This window comes from Xenopus laevis, chromosome 7S (assembly GCF_017654675.1).
Source record: "Xenopus laevis strain J_2021 chromosome 7S, Xenopus_laevis_v10.1, whole genome shotgun sequence".
NCBI lineage: Eukaryota > Metazoa > Chordata > Amphibia > Anura > Pipidae > Xenopus > Xenopus laevis.
The window spans coordinates 99,702,684-99,726,598 of record NC_054384.1 but is presented as its reverse complement, the minus strand read 5'-3'; the positions used below and the strand labels follow the sequence as shown (position 1 = coordinate 99,726,598).

The 23,915-nt window shown below is 39.1% G+C and overlaps 1 protein-coding gene across 3 annotated transcripts in view; it reads left to right on the top strand.

Moving 5' to 3' along the window:
• Positions 1-23,915, top strand: part of ptprh.S (protein tyrosine phosphatase, receptor type H S homeolog) — a 72,894-nt gene that overhangs the window by 23,284 nt on the left and 25,695 nt on the right. For all 3 annotated transcript variants that reach the window (XM_041571621.1, XM_018228233.2, XM_018228231.2), the window contains exons 2-3: positions 20,549-20,594; positions 22,857-23,132. In XM_041571621.1, the coding sequence (XP_041427555.1) occupies positions 20,549-20,594; positions 22,857-23,132 (322 nt within the window). The remainder of the gene's footprint in view (positions 1-20,548; positions 20,595-22,856; positions 23,133-23,915) is intronic.

The window sequence follows — 23,915 nt, the reverse complement described above, 5'->3', positions numbered from 1 at the left end:
CTATATTCAGGCTCTTACTCAAATAAATGCATGGTTGCCGTGGTAAATTGCAAACTGGAGAGCCGCTGAATAAAAAGCTAAATAACTCAAAACCCACAATTAATAAAAAATGAAAACCAATTGCAAATTGTCTCAGAATATCCCTCTCTACATCATACTAACAGTTAACTGAAAGGTGGACAACCCCTTTAATAGTTTCTTTGACTGTCACAGAAATATCTCTAAAGCTGGCCATAGATGCAAAGATTTGATTGTAGGAATCTTTGTTTTGTACGCTTTTTAAACAGCGTATAGAGTGTCCCGTCATTTTTCGTGCCATGGCGATCGGTCGTTTAGTTGATCAGACAGGTTAGGGGATTTCTACTTAACGGCATTCTACATTTCACTTACAGTTTCCTTTACATGAACTGCCAGTTTCAATTCCTTCACATTGTTATTAACAGTGAAAGTGCCAGGCCACTGATTATTAGAGCTCTGTTTGTTCTCACAAAGGAGTAATAACTGTAATAACGGTAATAACTGAATAGAATACTTCCTGAAATCTAATATATACGAGGCAGTTCCTTCTCAGTAAATTGCGGGTTCACTATAGACACATTGTTCCTTAATTGGAGCTTTATAATTGTGAAGGTCACAGGTCTCTGCAAAACCTCTCCCAATCAGATGTTTCCGATTACATGCCAAAATAGACAGGGTCGGACTGGGGGGCTTGGGGCCCATCGGGGCTACTGCCCCAGGGCCCCCCTTGCCTCTCCGGAGCGCCGTGTCGCTCTTGTCTGTACGCACATGCGGTGCCGGGTTTCTAAGTATGCGCGCAGCGTGACGTCAGTGCGCACACGCAAAATTTTTATTTCACAGTGAGTCCGCACCCCCGACAAAGACGAGTCCCGCCACTTTGAAGCGGATCTGGGCCGGCAGGGCCCACAAGAGCCTGTGGCCCACCGGGTTTTTTCCCGGTTTCCCGCCGGCCCAGTCCGACTCAGAGCAAATCTATAAAAAATATATTTCGACCTGTGCTTATTTTGCACATTAATCTCAAAAAATTCTAGTCTTTTAAATTCATTGTATTTCCCCATATCTACCTTAGCAAACCTTGGGCTGTAGACATAAACAGGACTAGACATAAACAGGACAAGTTATGAGGTGGGGATGTACTTTGGACTATTTTTGTCTACGATGGAACTGTACATGATGTATTATTGTAGATGAGACTAGGGTTCTGCCATGTCTAAAAACGCTTTATAGAAAATTAAGTTCCTATCAAAGTCCAGGGAATGTTCCACCGTGATATTTTGGCTTAGGAGAGTTGGTGAATAAAAGCTGGTCATTGTGTTCTACTTCCATTTCCCAAGAGAAGGTGGATTTCCCTATTGTAGGATACAGAGCAATGGCATAATATCAAAGGCTATTGTGATACTAAGCTCTATAGTTAGTATAGGTATGGGTATATAGAATTTATGTGAAAGTAGGGAGGGGTGTATGTATGGGGCTGGGTTTTCATTTGGAGGGGTTGAACTTGATGGACTTTGTCTTTTTTCAACCCAATTTAACTATGTAACTATGTAACTATGTAACTATGTATGATGGCATGCATGGACCAAACATGGATGAGTTTAACATTTCCCTGAAAAAACCCATGGCTTAATTTTCATGGTTATTGGTAGTGATGGGCGAATTTACGGCGAATTTGCGCGATTCGCCGCCAGCGAATAAATTCGCGAAACGCCCGCAAAAATTCGCCAGCGTCGGAAAAAAACGGATGCAGTCGTAAAAAAAACGCTGGCGAATAAATTTCTTATAAAAACGGTACACATTTTTTAATTAAAGTATATTGGAGATAGGTTTCTTTTTCATTAAAGAAAGTAAAAATGACATTTTGTTTTTTGCCTTTACATGCCCTTTAATTGGGGGTGTCAAAAGCCGGGCCCCCCCCCAAGTGATGGTATCTACTTAGGTATCTATCAGCAGAAATCTGCACCGATCAAGGGGTTCTTCCAGAGAGCACCACGGAGCGATCGGCTTCCTTCTTCTTCTTTCTTAAAACGCATGCGCAGTAGAATGAAAGTTGACTTTGTTAAAGTTCGGCTTTTCAAGTTACTGCGCATGAACACCCACAAAGAGAAAGGAGAATAAGGAAGCTGATCACTCGCTGGAAGAACCTCGGGCCGGTGCAGTTTTCTGCTGATAGGAGCACCGGCCTGGGGTGTGAGGTAAGTAAATAAAATAAGTTGGGGGTGCCTAACTTTTGGTACCCCAAGTAAATAAAGCCTTTCCTTCTCCTTTAAGTCTTTTTTTCGTCATATTTTAGAAAATAAAGGCACGTTCCACCTGCTGGCAAGTTCAGAAACAATTTTTATGTGCTTCCATATTAGCGCTCAAAGGTGTGTTTTATTTATTTCAGCCATAGAAACTTAAAGGTCAGAAAGGAGTTTACCATGGAATTAGTAGCGAATGAACAAGGCGGGTGCATTCCATATATGTTGACTCACTGAATTAAAGACAGAAATTAGAACTGGTTTGTCCGGCTGAGGGACAGCAATTCCAATGCATTTACATGGAATGAATATGAAATGAAAGGACTGTACATGTCGTAGATCACTGGCCTATTTAGCTCCATAATTCTCTTTTTACAATATCCCAATAATTACGATACCATATTAAAATAATGTATCTCTTTTACAATTTATTTGCTTCCCCAAAGTTGGAAACTTTTACTCCTGACTAAGTTAAACGTGGCGCACACACAGGGCACATTTATAATAATAATCCTTATTGGAAGCAAAACCAGCCTATTGGGTTGATTTAGGGGCCGATTCACTAAGGGTCGAATATCGAGGGTTAATTAACCCTCGATATTCGACTAGGAACTAAAATCCTTCGACTTCGAATATCGAAGTCAAAGGATTTAGCGCAGATAGTACGATCGAACGATTCGAAGGATTTAAATCCAACGATCGAAGGAATATCCTTCGATCAAAAAAAGTTAGCCAAGCCTATGGGGACCTTCCCCATAGGCTAACATTGACTTCGGTAGCTTTTAGATGGCGAACTAGGGGGTCAAAGTTTTAAAGAGACAGTACTTCGACTATCGAATAGTCGAACTATTTTTTCGATTCGTAGTCGAAGGTCGAAGTAGCCCATTCGATGGTCGAAGTAGCCCAAAAAAAACTTCGAAATTCAAAGTTTTTTTACTTCGAATCCTTCACTCAAAGTTAGTGAATCGGCCCCTTAATGTTTACATGATTTTCTAGCAGACTTATGAAGATCCAAATTAAGGAAAGATCTGTTATCCGGAAAACCCCAGGAGTATTCTGGATAACAGATCCCATACCTGTACTAAATATCGATGCTAACAATTGATATATTGATATATATATAATTGATATATTTTGCAACATTTTAATTATATATGAAGAAGTCGCTATCATTTCATGATGTAAAAGGTGCTACAGACACTTGCCCAAAATTTCTCCGGACTTTTTCTTCAGAATTCTATCAGCAGTTTTGTGCTACATTATGTCTGCCACCCGGCTGCTATTTCAGCAGCCAGTCATGTAATATTTATTGTCTATGTATATGGGAAAAACCAAAGGAATAATGACATTACAATAAGGAAGGAGGAACCTATTATTTTCGATTGATGCCTTTTATTACAAGTTAATTATTCATCTCGTCACACTCACACCTTATTTTGTAATTATTAACCTAGAATAACATGCTAATTGCATACAACCATTACTTTATAACCCTGATAAGAAGATGGGACTCTGTGACTGTAACTAGGATATGGAAATTTGATTAACGTTAGTTGCCTTGTTGTATCTGCAGTTCATACCTTTAGGCAGCAGTATACTGTAAGTACAGACAGCAGTGCTGATAAATTCCACTTGCGTAATTAAGTGCAAAGTACTGATGGAAGAACCTGACCTGTTTTTGAAACGTCGAAAAAATTTGCCAAATGCATTGAAGTCTGAGCGACAATTTTTTTTCACCTACTGGAGTATTTTTGCGGTGAAACGTGGCAAATCATTTCACTCTTCACTAATGCCTGGCCCTTGAGCAGCCTTTGGTACCAGAAAGTAGTACTCTTTGGGGGTTATTTACTAAACTCCGAATGCAAAAAATCACGCTAAATTTGTGATTTTTTTTTTTTAAATAAAATCGGACTTTTAAAAAAAAAATCAATCAATAAAAAAAATCAATTTAATAAACCCAGAGGATGGGGGAAAGTCAGAATCTGAAAATCCGGCATCTCAAACCTGTGGAGGTGGCATATAAGTCGATGGGAGAAGTCCCAATAATTTTTTTGACGTGCGCTGGGTTTTTGGCAATACCCCAAAGTTCTCAGGCAAAATTCGGAGATTTCGGGTGAAAAATCTGAAAAAATCGTGAAAATCTGATTTTTCACGATTTTTTCCCGCAAACAAAATTTTCGGGAAAGTGTATTAATAAATAAGCCCAAAAACCCATCCGGATTTGGTCGAAATTTTTATCAGAAAATATTGAGATAAATAACCCCCTAAGTATGAAACAGCCTGCTGCCTATAGATGTCAGACTTGCCGGCTTACAGTATATTTCCCAAGTAATGATCTAAGATAACACTGTGCACTTCAGTTGGAAATGTGTATCACTGGTTATTACTGCAATATTGTTCACAGAGGTTGAACACAAAAAATGGATCATCTTGGTAACTCAAGCAGAACTACATGTACATGTGGCACTAGTTTTACTGCTGGCAGCTTCCAGAATACTTTTAGGGGGAAAAAATCAGGCAAGTTTTTAAGGTGAACTAAATCCTAAAAAGCAATATGGCTAAAATGCCATATATTATATACTGAACTTATTGCACGAGGCTAAAGTTTGAGCTTGTCAATAGCAGCAATGATCCAGGACTTCAAACTTGTCACAGGGGGTCACCATCTTGGAAAGTGTCTGTGACACTCACATGCTCAGTGGGCTCTGATTGGCTGTTGAGAAGCTAAGCTTAGGGCTCGTCACTAATTATCCAGCAGAAAATGAGCTTCCCCTGTAATATAAGCTGATGCTACAAGTTTGCTGATTATTAAATTCTGATGCTAATTGCACTGGTTTCTGTGCTGCCATGTAGTAATTATCTGTATTAATTACTAATCAGCCTTATATTGTGACATTTCTATTCTATGTGTACTGTATATTGCGAGTGGGTCCCTAAGCTCAGTAAGTGACAGCAGCACAGAGCATGTGCAGTGAATCAGCAGAAAAGAAGATGGGGAGCTACTGGGGCATCTTTGGAGACACAGATCTTTACTGCTAAAGGGTTGTGGTTGCCTTGGGCTTGTACAAAAGCACAAAACATAATGTACAACTTATTTAGTTAGGCTTTAGTTCTCCTTTAATGTATGACAAGGGCTCCAGTGGAAGTGTTGGGCTGGATTGTAAACTTAGGGCTACTGGAATGAACTAAGTGGTGAATAGTGATGGGCGAATTTATTCGCCAGGCGCAAATTTGCTGCGAATTTGCGCGTTTTGCCACCAGCGAATAAATTTGCGAAACACCCGCGAAAATTTGCGTCAAAAACGGGCACCGGCGTCGAAAAAACAGGCGCTGGCGCCGTTTCGCGAATTTTTCGCCGTTTCACGAATTTCGCAAATTTTTCGGCGAAGCGAAAAAGCGCAAATTCGCCCATCACTAGTGGTGAATAAGGGTAGGACTATACGGGCGTTTTCGGCGCGATCTGGATGTAACAGAAATAAGGTAAGATATACAAATGATGGTGATCCGATGTGACAAGACTGTCAGATGCAGATGCTGCATAGAAAATCATATAAACATTAAATAAACCCAATAGGCTGGTTTTGCTTCCAATAAGGATTAATTATATCTTTGTTTGGCTCAAGTACATATATGGGGCCTGTTATCCAGAATGCTTGCGCCCTGGGTTTTACCGGATAATGGATCTTTCCATAATTTGGATCTTCATACATTAAATCTACTAGAAAATCATATAAACATTAAATAAACCCAATAGGCTGGTTTTGCTTCCAATAAGGATTAATTATATCTTAGTTGGGATCAAGTACAAGCTGCTGTTTTATTATTACAGAGAAAAAGGAAATAATGTTTTAAAGTTTGGATTATTTTGTATAAAATGGAGTCTACGGGAGACAACCTTTCTGTAATTTGGAGTTTTCTGGATAACGGGTTTCCGGAAAACGGGTCCCATACCTGTACCCTACCATCATTTATCTTAGGTGGGAAAGTGTTTTAATCATAGCATTTTCTGTGTTTTTAGCTTTAGAAAACATAAAGAATTGACACAGCCCGTGTATAGTCAGTCACACATTTCTAGGTCAGATTGTGGTTCAGTAGGTGGTTTCCAGCTGAGGCGTATTCTCTAAACACCAGTCGAGGAGAGGCTTCTATACTGTACGGATAAATCACCGGGGGGGGGAAATATATTGCACCAAACAGTGTAAACATCACATACACCTATATTACTTGTTCCAGGGAAATTCGTTGCAGCTATGGGTGAATATCCCAACGTTTCCTTTGATACAAGTGTCAGCAAGTATATAGGATATATGGTCATGAAACGCCTCGTTAACTTATAATATCCTTATATTTTACAAGAGGGGGTACTTTATTCACTATATAATACACAAAAGCCATGAATATCTTGTAAATTATATCCTTCTAAACGGTGAGTAGTGATGTCATCAGTTATAAACGGAGAGTCCTGATGTCATTTCTGTCACATGACTCACTGAAACTTGTGTATTATAATAAATAAAGTACCCCCTGTTGTAAAATATGAGGATATTAGTAGTGATGGGCGAATTTGGGGCGTTTCGCCGAAAAATGTGCAAATTTCCTGCGAAATTCGCTAAATGGCAAAAAATTTGCGAAACGGCACCAGCGTCTCGTTTTTGATGGCAACGTCAGTTTTTTGGATGCCTGCGCCTGTTTTTTTAACGCCGGTGAATTTTCACAGCGGTTTCGCTAATTTATTTGCCGGGGGAATCGCGGGAATTCGCCGCGAATTTGCGGCTGCCGAATAAATTCGCCCATCACTAGATATTAGAAGTTAGCTTGGAGTTCCATGACCTTCGGTCTCATGCTTTTATATGGACATGAAACTCCTTGGTAACTTCTAATATCCTTATAATTTACAAGAGGGGGTACTTTATTCACTATCTAATTCAGTAAATGCCTTCCCACAGTACCTAAGCATCTGTGTTATACAATTAGTGCATTTTGTGCACACCTGTAACACACCTTTTGTTGGCAGCTATAAAGAATGGTATGATAGGGCTCTATGGAAAGCTCAGACCAGCCCATGGTGGGTTCCTGCTAAACATTTACAGAAATATACTGAAAAAGAATCTGTCTCTTGGCTCATACATGACACACATGTTATGGGTGCAGACCGTATTCTATTATTTACTTAAAATTTGTTTAAATATGCGTGAATACAAAAGCAGCATGCCTGACACAGGAAGTATTTGAAGGGGTTGCTCGGCTTTGAGTTAACTTTTAGTATGATGTAGAGAGGAATGTTCTGAGACAATTTACAATTGGTTTTAATTTTTTATTATTTGAGGTTTTTGAGTTATTTAGCTTTTTGTTCAGCTCTCCGGTATGCAAATTCAGCAGTCGGGTTGCTAGGGTCCAAATTCCCCTAGCAACCATGCACTGATTTGAATAAGAGGCTGGAATATGAATAGGAGAGGCCTGAATAGAAAGAGGAGTAATAAAAAGTAGCAATAACAATACTTACAGAGCATTTGTTTTTTAGATGGGGTCAGTGACCCCCATTTGAAAGCTGGAAAGAGTCAGAGGAAGAAGGCAAATAATTATAAAAAAATAAATGACAACCAACTGAGAAGTTGCTTAAAGAAATGAGTTATTCTAGAACATAATAACCGTAAACTTAAAGGGTTTGAAGGAACTTCCGCGAAGTCAAAGATCCCAATTGTACCAAATAGTGAACCACAAAAAGGGCTGGGGCTTATGAAGATTAAGCCTGACGTTGTGTGGAATTGGGGGAGAGGTGGTCTGACCCGGGTGGATTGTAACAAAACCTAAATTGTGTCTTTAACTAGAACTCGATTGTTTAGAGGTATGTGATTCCCAGGGTTGTCCAATGTTGCAGATGAAGGGCTTATTTGCTTAAGTCTGATTCCACCACTTTTTCATAGGAAAAAAAACCTTACATTTTTCGTGACCCTAAATGGTGGTGTTAAAACTCTAAATAAAAAAGTACTCCAACTTAGACGGGCCAAGCTCATGTAAAGGGCAGATGTCCTATTTACTATTGGAAGAAAATCATGATCTGTGCCAGGTCTGTACAACAATCTGAAAAACTTTGGGTGGAAAATTCAAAAAAGTTGCAGTTTTAGGTGACAAATCTGCAAAATTCATACGATTTTTTTTTTTTTTTTACAAATTTATTGAGTCTTTTCCCGCATCAGAAATTCATACAAATTTATTGATAAATGGGGGGAAAGTCCATGCGGATTTGGTCGAAGTGGTTTTCAGAAAATAGTGAGAATATTTTGGTTTTTGATAAATAACCCCCTAGAACTAACAATAGCATATTTTCCATGTTTTTTCCATTCTTATGTTTTGAGGGTTTGTTTTTTTTATTAACTAATAATGGTATCATGATTTTTTTTTTTACTTGCCAGACTAGTAAAATGAAGCCTGGTCACAACACTAATTTAGTCGGTGTTGGGGTGTTGGTCCCATTTCACCGAAAAATTTGTGACTTTCCTGCAAAATACATAAAACTGTGAAAAATTGGCAAAACTGTGCCGCCATCTTGTTTTTGACGTGGTGTCCATTTTTGGATGGCGGCGCACATTCGCCGGCTAAGATGCACCAGCGTCCAAAAAATGGTCACCGGCAGCCATTTTTTTGACACTGGCGAATTTTTGCTGCAGTTTCGCAAATTTATTCGCCAGTGGAGAATCATGGGAATTCGCTGCAAGTTCGGGCCTGGAGAATAAATTCGCCCACCACTATTTACAATAGATTTTTTTGTCTGATTCTGCTGTGTCAGTGGCAGAACAAGATAGTGAGGGGCACCAGTAATAACATTTATAGGGCTATTGGTCTTTGTAGGACATTTGCCACTATTTGGAAAACACATACTGATGATGAAGTATTTGATTATACAGGCATGGGACCTGTTATCCAGAATGCTCGGGACTTGGGGTTTTCCGGATAACGGGTCCTTCCTTAAAGGGATACTGTCATCGGAAAAAACGTTTTTTTCAAAACGCATCAGTTAATAGTGCTACTCCAGCAGAATTCTGCACTGAAATTAATTTCTCAAAAGAGCAAACAGATTTTTTTATATTCAATTTTGAAATCTGACATGGGGCTAGACATTTTGTCAATTTCCCAGCTGCCCCTGGTCATGTGACCTGTTCCTGCACTTTAGGAGAGAAATGCTTTCTGGCAGGCTGCTGTTTTTCCTTCTCAATGTAACTGAATGTGTCTCAGTGGGACATGGGTTTTTACTATTGAGTGTTGTTCTTAGATCTACCAGCTGCTGTTATCTTGTGTTAGGGAGCTGTTATCTTTGGCTGCAGGGGGGGGGGAAAGGGAGTGGGTGATATCACTCCAACTTGCAGTACAGCAGTAAAGAGTGACTGAAGTTTATCAGAGCACAAGTCACATGACTTGGGGCAGCTGGGAAATTGACAATATGTCTAGCCCCATGTCAGAATTCAAAATTGAATATAAAAAAATCTGTTTGCTCTTTTGAGAAATAGATTTCAGCGCAAAATTCTGCTGGAGCAGCACTATTAACTGATTCATTTTGGAAAAAGATGTTTTTTCCCATGACCGTATCCCTTTAATTTGGATCTTCATACCTTAAGCCTACTAGAAAATCATGTAAACATTAAATAAACCCAATAAGGATTATACAATGTACAGTTTAATTACTGCAGAGAAAAAGGAAATAATTAAAAATAAAATCAGATTTATTTGATTATAATGAAGTCTATGGCAGACGGCCCTTCTGTAGGAGCTTTCTGGATAATGGATTTCCGGATAACGAATCTCACACCTGTATATGAAAGTTGGGTACAAAAAAATGGAAAGGGCCACCCTACACAATAATACCTCTGGCCTCTCCTCCAAATACACGACATGCTGTGATATCCGACATCTGACTCCCATCCCTGCTATGAACCATCATTGTATAAGTATAAAATAAGAGCAAGTTATGATCTGTAACACACAGCAAATTCACACAACACCACTGCCTGTAAAGCAATAACAAGTTAATTATAAAGCATTCCTTGAAAAACATTGTAAAATGCACAACCTGTTCTTCTTCTTCTTCTCCAGTCGATTTCAATGTTAAAAGCAACAACACCAGGAGGCGGCACTTGCAATAAATTATAACCAAATGGGCACTAAGTGTAGAAATAATTATTAATTCCATGAATGTACAGTGATTGCTCAATCTATGGAATGAGGAAACATGTAGAATGTATATATCCGATTACTGAAAAGCCTGATAATCTACTGGTTACAATGAGGGTTTAGTACCAGCATGGGATCTGTTATCCATAATGCTCTGGATCTGGGGTTTTCTGGACAAAGAGTCTTTCCGTCATTTTTTCCATAATTGTCATACCTTTAAATCTATTGAATAAGATCCAACAGGAATATTTTGCTTCCAATAAGGATTAATTATATCTTAGTCGGGATCAAGTACAAGCGGCTGTTTTATTATTACAGAGAAAAAGGACAATTGAATTGGATTAAAATGGAGCCTATGGGAGATGGCCCTCCTGTAATTTGGATCTTTCTGGATAATGGGTTTCTGGATAACGGATCCCATCCCTGTAATCACATTTACAAGTTTGGAAACAATAATCATTGGCTGCAGGCAGGTTATAGGGTGATATCCGCAGCTTGGTCTTAAAGGACAAGGAAAGTAAAACTAAAGAAGTAGCTAGAAATGTTGTACATGATGTTTTGTGCTTCTGTACCAGCCCAAGGCAACCACAGCCCTTTAGCAGTAAAGATCTGTGTCTCCAAAGATGCCCCAGTAGCTCCCCATCTTCTTTTCTGCTGATTCACTGCACATGCTCTGTGCTGCTGTCACTTACTGAGCTTAGGGACCCACTCACAATATACAGTACACATAGAATAGAAATGTCACAATATAAGGCTGATTAGTAATTAATACAGATAATTACTACATGGCAGCACAGAAACCAGTGCAATTAGCATCAGAATTTAATAATCAGCAAACCTGTAGCATCAGCTTATATTACAGGGGAAGCTCATTTTCTGCTGGATAATTAGTGACGAGCCCTAAGCTTAGCTTCTCAACAGCCAATCAGAGCCCACTGAGCATGTGAGTGTCACAGACACTTTCCAAGATGGTGACCCCCTGTGACAAGTTTGAAGTCCTGGATCATTGCTGCTATTGACAAGCTCAAACTTTAGCCTCGTGCAATAAGTTAAGTATATAAAACATGACATTTTTAGCCATATTCATTTTTAGGGCTTAGTTCACCTTTAATAGGGCTGATTTGTTGGACAGCTATATAGACTTCATTCACAACACTATTAGGAATAATTGTTTCCGAGAGACTCTCTGGAGTTATTTATTAAAACTCAATTTTTCCTAGAAATTTAGAGGAAAAAAACCTTGAGTTTTTCAGGATTTATGCTCCGAAGCTGCTAAACGTCTGAATCAGGAAATACTCCATCTAAAACCTGTCAGATTCATGTGAAAGTCAATGGCAGCTGTTCCTTTAACCACTGGAAGATGTTTTTAAGTTTGGGAGTTTTGGGGTGTTTGACGCAGGTTTTCGCTCAAAAACTCAATACATTTGAGTTTTTCAAGTGGCAATTTGATAAAGTCTTAAGATGCAAATTGAAACTTGAATCTTTTGAGGTTTTTTTTCTGAAATTCAAAAACATTTTTTTAACGCAAATGTTTTCGACCTGAAATCCTAGTAAATAAGCCAATTTGGCAGATGGGAGTTAGGTCGTTTGTTTCTGGTAAAATATGGGGGGGAAAAAAAGTTTTAGTAAATAACCCCCCTGAGTATATGTGTGACTGCACTGATCGCACAGCAGTTAACAATAAATGCAATTGGTCTTCATTTTTTATATACAATAAGTGCAATTGGTCTTCATTTTTTATATACAATAAGTGCAATTGGTCTTGATTTTTTATATACAATAAGGGCAATTGGTCTTCATTTTTTATATACAATAAGTGCAATTGGTCTTCATTTTTTATATACAATAAGTGCAATTGGTCTTGATTTTTTATATACAATAAGGGCAATTGGTCTTCATTTTTTATATACAATAAGGGCGATTGGTCTTCATTTTTTATATACAATAAGTGCGATTGGTCTTCATTTTTTTATATACAATAAATGCGATTGGTCTTCATTTTTTATATACAATAAGGGCAATTGGTATTCATTTTTTATATACAATAAGTGCAATTGGTCTTCATTTTTTATACACAATAAGTGCAATTGGTCTTCATTTTTTATATACAATAAGGGCAATTGGTCTTCATTTTTTATATACAATAAGTGCAATTGGCCTTCATTTTTTGTATGTTGTGGTTTCTGGAAATTTTTTTTTTTTGTACAGCAGTTCTTTATTTTGGAATTTCAGCTGGATTTGGTTAAGTTCCAATTTACCCTAGCAACCAGGCACAAATTTAAATGTGAGACTGTAAGATGAACAGGTGAGGGCCTGAATAGAAGGATAAGGAATAAAAAGTAACAATAACTGAGTAATCGTTATTTGATTGTCAGGTTCAGACTCCACCCCCATTTGCAACCTGGAAAGAGGCAGAGGCAGTGTAGAAACTATATAAAAAAAAAATTAAAGACCTATAGAAAAGTTGTTAAAGCCATTCTATAACCTACTAAAGACAAATGTTAATCTACAAGTCATTGCCTGCGTGAGTCAGATCTTAGCACAATGACAGCTGCAGAACTCAAACGTAAAGGGCAATTCACCTTCATTAGCAAAACCGTAATAACACAGAAAAATCACAGAAATGTGTTCAAACTTTCATAGCCTGCCAAATTTTGTAAAATGAACATGGTAATTAGGGGGTGTGGCCGCAAAATGGACATGGTCTTTTTATTACCAGAATATTGGGACGTATGTAATAGTCAAACCTTTGCACACTGGTTCTGTATACAGGTACACCCTCCCACCCTCATGCAGGCTTTACATGTCTCCCCTTTGCTTTCATCTTGGGCCTGTACTTCAAATACACACTATTATTATCAAGGCAATGTCACAGATAAGTTGATCAGTCAAGGACCTTGAGGGCAAATTCACTAACCGGCGAAAATTCGCCAGCGCTGGCTTTGCGCACATCGCACCACTTTGACAGGAGTAAATTTGCCTGGACAACGCTAATTCACAAACATCCGAAGTTGTGCACAGGGTACCGAACGCTTGCGAAGTTGCACTAGCAAAAATACGCTCAGCAGTTCAAAGTTACGCTAGCGTTGACTAATTAGCATACGGCATGCAGTCAAAGTACAATGGCCGTATATGCTGCAGCAAATACATTACATTACACAAGCCCAGGGAACCTTAATAAAATTATATAAAGTTGTTATAATGCCCTACACATGTGCCCACAGTTTAGTTTATGTGCCATATGTTATCAATGTAGGGGGTAAAAAAAAAATTTGCTCTTTTTCAGCCTATCACCCTGTAAAAAGGAAAAGACGCCAGCGTTTTTTGGGAATTTTCAACTTTTTTTTATAGGAAGTCCTATCTACTCTATTGCACTTCCCCTGGTCTGTGGTGGCGAAGGCAAGTCTGGAGATAGAGGTAACGGTTTGCATAGTAACGCTCTTTCAACAGAGCAAAAATTCGCCTAGCGTTACAGTACAAAGTTGCGCCAGAGTCTATCTCCTTGGCGAAATTACGCCAGCGACCATTAGTAAATTAGTGGAGTGCAGAAATGACGTCACGCTGGTGAAATTTCGCCCTTTTGTAAATCTCCCCCCTAAATGTAGAACCTCATAGAATATAAATTACATTCTTGATATTTTCTACTTGGTATGTTCTACCGGTGGGTTTTTTTCTGGTTTTCCCCCCCACTCTCCAAAACATAAAGGCAGGTTACTTGGCTCCTGAAAAAACTAACCATAGCAGGTATGTACATGATAAGGATCTTAGATTGTAAGCTCACTGGGGCAGGAAATAGCATGAATGATGTACAGTGTGCTGTGGTACAGTATATGTTGGAGATAAATGAAAAAAAATTAATAATCATGATTATGTTCTTTGCAAGAGGACAATGTTGACCCTTGGATTGAGAGGTTTTAAATCCCCAGTGCTGTTTATTTGAATAGTGCTGTAAATGTTGTACTTTGCATGTTAATAAAGGTACAGGGTTCATGTGAAGGATAATTTAATTTGCACTTCCTCGTTATAGTTTTTGCCAGGATCATGTATAAATAGGCAGGGATAATGGGGGTGAGCTGAGCCTTTCAACCAGAGAGCTTGTGGTATCATTTTCAGTCACATTTATCTCTGATTTAAACCTACAGCATTTTCTGATACGTTGCCCTTAAGTCAGAAGAATAGAGATGACCTGTTTGGTGCTTGAGATGACTCTTTCCATAGAAAGGTACATTGGACTGCAGGGAAGTAGTTAGTTAGTAGCTGGTTACCAAAGGCTGCTCAAGGGCCTGGTACTAGTGAAGAGTGACATTTTTCACCAGGTTTCACCGCAAAAAAAGACTTCCATAGACTCCAATGGGTGAAAAAATTGTCGAGCATTAAAAAATTTGTTGCTTGTCAAAAAAGAAATTGTCAGGTTCGTCCATCAGTACTTTGCACTTAATTACACAAGTGGGATTTATCAGTCTGTACTTACAGTATACTGCTGCTTAAGGGTAAGTCACACAGGGCATTTTGGGTAGATTTGGTCGCCTGGCGACTAATCGCCTCGTTTTTGCAGCGACCAATCTCCCCAAATGCCTTCCCTGAATATGCGCCGACTAAAATGAAAAAACACCGGCGCTAATCACACGCGATGGTTCATTTTCCGAAGTTGCCCGAAGTTGCCTCATGAGGAAACTTCGGAAATGAATCTTCGCGTGTGATAAGCGCCAGCATTTTTTCAATTTAGCCAGCGCATATTCAGGGAAGGCGTATGGGGAGATTGGTCGCCGCAAAAACGAGGCGATTAGTCGCCAGGCGACCAAATCTACCCAAAACGTCCTGTGTGGCCCTAAAGGTATGAACTGCAGATACAACAAGGCAGCTAACGTTAATCAAATTTCCATTTCCTAGTTACAGTCACAGAGTCCCATCTTCTTATCAGGGTTATAAAGTAATGGTTGTATGCAATTAGCATGTTATTCTAGGTTAATAATTACAAAATAAGGTGAGAGTGTGACGAGATGAATAATTAACTTGTAATAAAAGGCATCAATCGAAAATAATAGGTTCCTCCTTCCTTATTGTAATGTCAGAATTCCTTTGGTTTTTCCCATATACATAGACAATAAATATTACATGACTGGCTGCTGAAATAGCAGCCGGGTGACAGACATAATGTAGCACAAAACTGCTGATAGAATTCTGAAGAAAAAGTCCGGAGAAAAGTCTGTAGCACCTTTTACATAATGAAATGATAGAGGCCTCTTCTTATATAATTAAAATGTTGCAAACAAATTAATTGTACTATCGATATTTAGTGCAGGTATGGGACCTATGATCCAGAATGCTCAGGACCTGGGATTTTCCAGATAAGAGATCTTTCTGTAATTTGGATCTTTATACCTCAAAGCTGGCCATAGACGCAAAGATCCGATCGTATGAATCGTACGATCGGACTTTTCCATCTCCCGACCTGCCACTAACTATTCCAATCAAATAAAGTAGTAAAAGAACAGATGAGTCGATGTTCTGCTCCTGACATCAATCGTACGAAAGTTATGTCCAACCAAAGCTGGTGACAGTCTCCCTCTGAAAATCGTATGATCGGCAATACATGTAGAGATATTATCGGGAGCCGCAGAAATCTTTTAACCTGATCGACCGACCAACCGATCTCCGCCGGGACGAAAAATGTCGGGACTCTCCACACAAGGTCCGTACAAATCGTACAAATCCTCGCTTCTTACGATCAGATCTTTTGATTCTATGTCCAGCTTTAGTCTACTAGAAATTCATGTAAATATTAAATAAACCCAATAGGCTAGTTTTGCTTCCAATAAGGATTAATTATATCTTAGTTTGGATCAAGTACAAGTCACTTACAGAGAAAAAGGATAAGTAAGGATAAGTAAACCTTTAAAACAAGTGCATGTAAAATTGATGAGAGTGCTATTCTAAAAACTTTTGTAATTTACATTCATTATTTATTTATTTTTTATTACAAGATATTATGGCAGTGATCCCCAAGCAGTAACTCGTGAGTAACATGTTGCTCTCCAACCCCTTGGAAGTTGCTCTCCGTGGCCTCAAAGCAGGTGCTTATTTTTGAATTCCTGGCTTGGATACAAGTTTTAATTGCATAAAAACTAAGTATAGTGCCAAGCAGAGTCTCCTATAGGCTGCTATTCCACAATTACAGCCTTTATTTGGCACCCCAAGGGACTTTCTTCATGCTTGTGTTGCTCCCCAACTCTTTTTACATTTGAAGGTGTCTCATGGGTAAAAAAAGGTTGGGGATCCCTGTATTAAGGGATACATGTACTGTTAATATTAATTAATTTTGTCACAACAGCGCCACCTGCTTGTCATTTTTCCACCAGTCTGACCACCAAATAGTCAAGGAAGTTGTCTGGAAAGTTGTCAAGAAAGAGGCTGCTCTGATGTTCTTCTACTTAGGAAAGATTTGAGAAAGGTTTCTAATTTTTTCCTAAGCAGAAGAACATCAGAGCAGCCTCTTTCTTTCTCCTGACAACTTCCTTGACTACTTGGTGGTCAGACTGGTCCAAAATGACCAGCAGGTGGTGGTGTTGGAACAAAATCCATTCATATTAACAGTATATGTTTCCATTAATATCTTGGAATAAAAATAAAATAAATAATAGATGTAATTTACAAAAGTTCTAAGAATAGCACTCTAGTCAATTTTACATTCACTTATTTTACTTATCCTATAAGCCTACGGACTTGAAAGAGTATTTTGAGAACTATTTTTTTTGGCCGGGGAGAGTCGACTGAGTTGGGGGGGGGTCCATTCCCAGTAGGTACCACTTTGTGTCAAGTGGTATCTCCAACCCCAGCAATTTGGTGATTCTCGTCTGTATAGCCACCAAGTATGGCTTTATTTTCATACAGGACCAGAAGTCATGCATTAAAGTACCTTCCTCTAACATCTTACACCTTAGACATGTAGGAAGAGCTCTGAGTTGAGTTTATGCGAGAGGGTTCTAGTATAATAGGCCCTGTGTATAAAGTACAGTTTTAGTATTTTATATATGGGTGAAATTGTCAGGTGGGGTTGGAGTACTTGATTCCACTTTTCAGCAGTCATTGGTTCTATATTGGCCTCCCGTCGGTCCCTGGCTTTCAATGGGGTTTTTTGTACGATGGGTGTTAAAAGGACCTTATAGAACAAGGATATTTTGTGGCCAGGTTGCTCCTGCTTAAGCACTTCTGCTACTGGGGATATTGCTAGCTGGCGATTTCTGGATCTGAGGGTCTGATTACTGCCATTCACAGTTTGTGGTAAGTGAGCAACTGCAAGGTAGGGATAGAGTAAGTTCCTCTGAGGTAAGAGAATGAGGCCATACCTTGGTCGGTCCACACTTGTTCTAGTGTATAAATCCCAGCTTCCAGCTAGGGTTTAGGCGGGAGTAGTTTGTTTAGTGGGCTAGTTTTTTATACCTATATATCTGATACTGGGCTTTTCCAATATATATAGATCTACAGGGATACACGGGAGACTACACGCCTTGAACCTGTAGGATCAACCGAAGTCCATACAAACTGCTAATCAACCAATCAAAGAGCAGATTGTTTCATACTTAAAGGGATACTGTCATGGGAAAACATGTTTTTGTCAAAACGCATCAGTTAATCGTGCTGCTCCAGCAGAATTCTGCACTGAAATTCAAAAGAGCTAACTGATTTTTTTTTATATTTCATTTTGAAATCTGACATGGGGCTAGACATATTGTCAGTTTCCCAGCTCCCCGCAGTCATGTGACTTGTGCTCTGATAAACTTCAGTCAATTTTTACTGCTGTACTGCAAGTTGGAGTGATATCACCCCTCTCCCTTCCCCCCCAGCAGCCCATCAGCAAACCAATGGGAGAGTAACCAGATAACGGCTCCCTGGTAGATCTAAGAACAGCACTCAATATTTAAAATCCAGGTCCCACTGCGACTTCTTCCGTTACATTGAGTAGGAGAAACAACAGCCTGTCAGAAAGCAGTTCCATAGTGCAGCATTGGCTCTTTCCGAAAGCACATGACCAGGCAAAATGACCTGAGATGCACCTACACACCAATATTACAACTAAAAAATACACTTGCTGGTTCAGGAATGAAATTTAAAATTGTAGAGTGAATTATTTGCAGTGTAAACGGTGTAATTTAGTAATAAAAACGACATCACAAAAATCATGACAGAATCCCTTTAAAGTAACTATGACACCTGGTGGTTGATCATATTATAGTAATACACAATGCTTTATTCAATTTATTTGGTTGTAAATATATTTTAGGGTGAAGACATATGGAGCTACTAGTAGCAGCTACTTGTCATGGCTACAAAACAACACAAAATACCCCGCCATAGACAATGCGGAGAATCCCACATAGAGACAGTTATCAGTAAAATATCAGCATTGTATGTTGTTGTAACCATGACAAGTAGCTGCTACTAGTAACCCTGTGCTTCTTCACCCTTACAGGTTATTCATAGGTCTTTTGTATTATGAGTTACTAGTCCTCCCACTGAAGCAAATTAACTGAAGTCTGTTGGTAGGAATGTGTATGAATATCTAATAGTAAATCTAAAACAACTGGACTTGCTGAGTATTCATTGAAGACGTTTCACTACTCATCCGAGCAGCTTCTTCAGTTCAACTGACTGGTGTGGGAAATTCTCGGCATATAAACTCTTCCACTAATCCAATCACAATGGCCCATTGTAACTCTTCAAAGAGGTGACATCTGAAGAAATTCACAGAGGTGTAGATTCTGTGTAGTTACTGTGATAGGATTATCCAATGTGTCCTGCAACTCCTAGAAACAGGTGTTACTTGTGAGAGTTGTATGAATGGATGTGTGAAGTGTTCTGGAACCGCCGGGGTACAGATGTTAGAACAGCATTGTATGTAGCAGACAGGTGGTGTTGAAGGCCCCCGCCTCTGTTCAGGGATGGTTTCTCCACTTTGACATGAATCGCCTCTTTCACGCCTCTTTCAAACTTTTATCCAAGATTTGGACCTTGCTATCTTTAAAGGAGTGTCCCTTGTCTTTTAGGTGTAGAATTACTTGCCCTGTAGACTTCACCCTCCTGTGTTGAGCCATTCGCTTGGTGAGCAGTTGTTTTGTCTCCCCAAATATAGATCAGTGTACTCAGGGGTGTGGTGTTTGTTGAAAATCCTTCTGCGTCTCTCTGACACTCCAGCTACATATGGGATGACTATGTTCCGCCTTGTGTCTCTGGGCGGTTATTTCTATTGGTGTTCCTGTTGGGCTTGGTTGCTGTTATTTTGACAAATGCCCAGTCTGGGTAGCCACACGCTTTCAAAGTTCCTATGAGATGTTTATGCTCAGTTGCCACAAGTTCCGCCCTGTGGTTCTAATGACGCCCAATTTGTGTTCCAGCTGATGGTGAGAATCAAGCAATAGTGATGGTCGAATTTATTCGCCAGGCGCAAATTCGTGGCAAATTTCTGCATTTCGCCACCGGCTAATAAATTCACTGGCGTCAATTTTTTTTTTTATGCCGACAGTTCCGACTTTAATGTGCGTCAGTGAATTTGGCTAATTTTTCACCCGCTTCACAAATTTCGCCCATCACTATCAAGCAACAGATATTGATCCGTATGAGTGGGTTTCCCGTATACTTCAGTTTTCAAGTTACCCCCCTCTTGGATGCATATCCAACTTGATGTTATTGTCCACTGAGTTAATGTGTTCTGTAAAGGCCGGCACTTCATTGGATCTGATTTTAACCCAAGTGTCATCCACATATGAATCAGTGACTCGGTGTAGTGAAACATCTTCAATAATTACTCAGCAAGTCCAGTTGTTTTAGAATTACTTATATTAGATATACCATGACCTGGATGAATGAAAATCTTCATAGTTAGTGTGTATGAATACCTCCTAATAAAGAATGCAACATCAATATGAGAGATCACATCTTCCCCTGCTATAGGTCACTTTCTGATTTGAGTTTTTTACACGTACCAGACATGACAAAATGATGCCTTAACCCTAGTACTGTTTTAACAATACATTGTGTATCTATCTATATCTATATCTATATCTATATACTGCATCTATATTATGTTTTCTTTCCATGAACTAACAGAATATATTGCATTTCCTTGACAGCTATTACTGATATGGCATGGAGGAACAGCAGTGATGGCTCAGTCAGGTAATTATAGTAGATTTCTGGCTTGCTGGGAATAACTGCTGAATGAGGAGCTGCTCGGGGGTGTAACTATAGAGGAAGCAGACCCTGCAGGGGGCAGGATGTATAGGGGCTCCATGAGGCCCTAATTCAGGGGTGCCCAGACTTTGTTATGCTGGGATCTACTCTCGACAGCTGGCCCCCATCAGGAGATCTACCTTGATAACACACATCGAAAAATTTGACCACGCCCATTTTTTGACCACACCCCCTAATTCAAAGCTATTTTAGTAACCTTGGATATAGAGCCTAGTAAACATTATTATAGCATGCTGGAGTTCTCTAGTGACCAAACAGAGGTATAGCCATATAACTTAAGAAATTTCCCAAAGCATGCTTGTAAGTTATAAAATAAGTTTATTACATCTTATAAAATATCAAAAAATCCCCTTATGGCGCCTAACGTGTTTCATGCTTACCTACATTTAGTCATAGGCAATCTCAGAGATTGTCTCCCCTCTCTTCCCTTCATGCCGATCTTCTCCCTTCTCTTTGTGCCACTCGTCTCCCCTCTCTTCCCTTTGTGCCGCTCGTCTCCCTTCCCTTTTTGACGCTCTTCTCCCCTCTCTTCCTTTTCTGCTGCTCTTCTCCTTTTCCATTCCTTTGTGCCGCTCGTCTCCCCTCCCTTCTCTTTGTGCCGCTCGTCTCCCTTCCCTTCTCTTTGTGCTGCTCACTCCCCTATCTTCCCTTCGTGCCGCTCGTGCCCCTCCCTCGGTGCTGTGCTGCTCATCTTCTTCGTGCCTCTTCTCTTCAAGTCAGTGACGCCGGGCCCCAGATTGTGGTCTACCAGGAACATTAACACAATCTACTGGTAGACCGCGATCCTGGGCTCCCCTGATGTACGATATTTATTATATTCAATAAATATTGGTAAAACAAGTCAACCTCTAAACAATTTGGGGGCCTGAAAAATAATTTTCTGTGGGGCCCAGTAATATATAGTTAAACTACTAGCGCTGCTCCTTGCACCTGGGCTGTAATTTACAAAATCCTGGCACCAATGCTTATCAATTGGATGCCTGTTTATTGCAACCAGGCTGCAAAGCTTTGAACAGTCACATCTGTACAGAGGTTTAACATGTGCCTTCGGTAGAGGCTCTAAAGTGTGAAATATTACTTCTTTAGCAGTTTAGTACTTTCCCCCCTACCCATAGTAAACCAGTTTTGCACTTCCATTGAGTAATATACCTGGAGTAAAGGTTAAGATTAAATCTTGCCCTGTTTATGGTTTGTCTGGGAGTGATATGACATATAAGAAAACAAAATGTTCAGAGCCCTAACCATCTCATGTACAGGTATGGGGTCTCTTATCCAGAAACCCATTATCCAGTAAACTCCAAATTACAGAAAGACCATCGAGTAGGATACTACGACTTCGAATTAGATTTGAAGTAAAAATAGTTTGAATATTCGACCATTCGATAATCGAAAGTACTGTCTCTTTAAAAAAAACTTCGACTTCAATACTTCACCAAATTAAACCTGCCGAAGTGCTATGTTAGCCTAACGGAACCTTCTACAGCATTTTTCTAAGTTTTTGGAAGTCGAAGTAAAATCGTTCGATCGTACGATAAAATTGTTCGAAGGATTTAATCGTTTGATCGAACGATTTTCCTTTGACCGCAGAATACCCAAATTCGATGAAAAAAGTTCGAATTCGAAGTTTTCGATGGTCGAATTTCGAAGTATTTTTTACTTCGAAATTTGACCCTTGATAAATCTGCCCCATAAAGTCTCAATATTCCTGGTTGGAGAGTTAAAGGGGGCAATGCCATTTTTTCATGGCAAAAACTCACATTTTTTCAAGATGTATTATACCCCAAGGCTGCTAAAATTCCGAATCAAAAAAATACTCCTTCTCAAACCTGCCAAGGTCATGTAGAAGTCAATGGCAGATGTCCAGTTTACAATTGGAAGATATCATGCACTTGGATTTGTATGTGGTGTTTTGGGCGGTAATACAAAAAATATGAGTTTTCGGGAGTCAAATATGAAAAAATTTAATGTTTTCACGATTTTATCCGTTTCATGGAGTCTTTTTCCCACGCTGAATTTGTTGCATTATTTTATTGATAAATAAGGTAAAATTGTGGATAGCAGTTTGGTCGCAGTTGTATTAATAAAAGAATGAGAAAAATTTGGATTTTAGTAAATAACCCCCTTAAAGTGTAAATAAAAAGTAGAGAATAATTATTCTGATTTTAATTTTGATCTTTAATTTCCCAGGACCCTCACCAGTAAAAAGTGTGTCCATTACAAACCGAAACACAACCTCTGTGACTTTATCATGGGACCCTCCTAATGAAACAAACAGCAGCACTTACATTTATATGATCAACGTGTTTAATGGCAGCACACCATGGAGCGTGAATAGTAGCGTCAATGCAACGAGTATAGTAGTGACAGATCTGATCCCTGGAGTAACCTACTCATTCTCTGTATATACTGTGACGTCTAATGGTATACCAAGCTCTGAGAAAAGAACCATTCAAGGCACAACAAGTAAGTCCATGCCTCTTTTTTATGATTGTTGTGTCAAGAAGCTATGAATATATATGTGTGTGCATGTAACTGTATGTTCTTACTGTGTTAGGATTCATTCATTATCTGCAGAAAGGATTCCATGTAGTAGAAAACAGATGGTGACACATAGCCAACAATTACAATATGATGTCGGTTTCAAAGAGAACTTGGAGACTGCTCATGCCAATTTGTGCGTATCCCAGGTATGGGATCTGTTATCTGGAAACCCATTATCCAGAAAGCTTCAAATTATGGCAAGGCTGTCTTCCATAGACTCCATTATAATCCAAAAAATCCAAAAATGTAAAATACATTTCCTTTCTATCTCTGTAATAATAAAATAGTATCTTGTATTTAATCCAAACGAGGATATAATTATTCCTTGTTGGAAGCAAATCCGGACTAATGGGGTTGTTTAATGTAATGTATGAAGATCAAAATTACGGAAAGATCCATTATCCGGGTCCGGACCATTCTGGATAACAGGTCCTGTACCTGTAACAATGTTCTTTTTGTTTACCTGAGAAATGGCTAGAACCCTCCTGAAATTTTTTTACAATCTGATAAATGACCATGAAGCTTGTGCCATCTCTCCACATTCTTTTTAAAACTAATAAAATTGGTCTGTATCTCCATCAAATGCAAAGTATTCTTGAAAAGTAAGCAAGGACTACTATATCTATATACACATATTCTGTATATTCAAAGCTTGCGGGATCCACAACAGACATTTTCTTAAATTTTAGGGCAGTTTATTGAAAC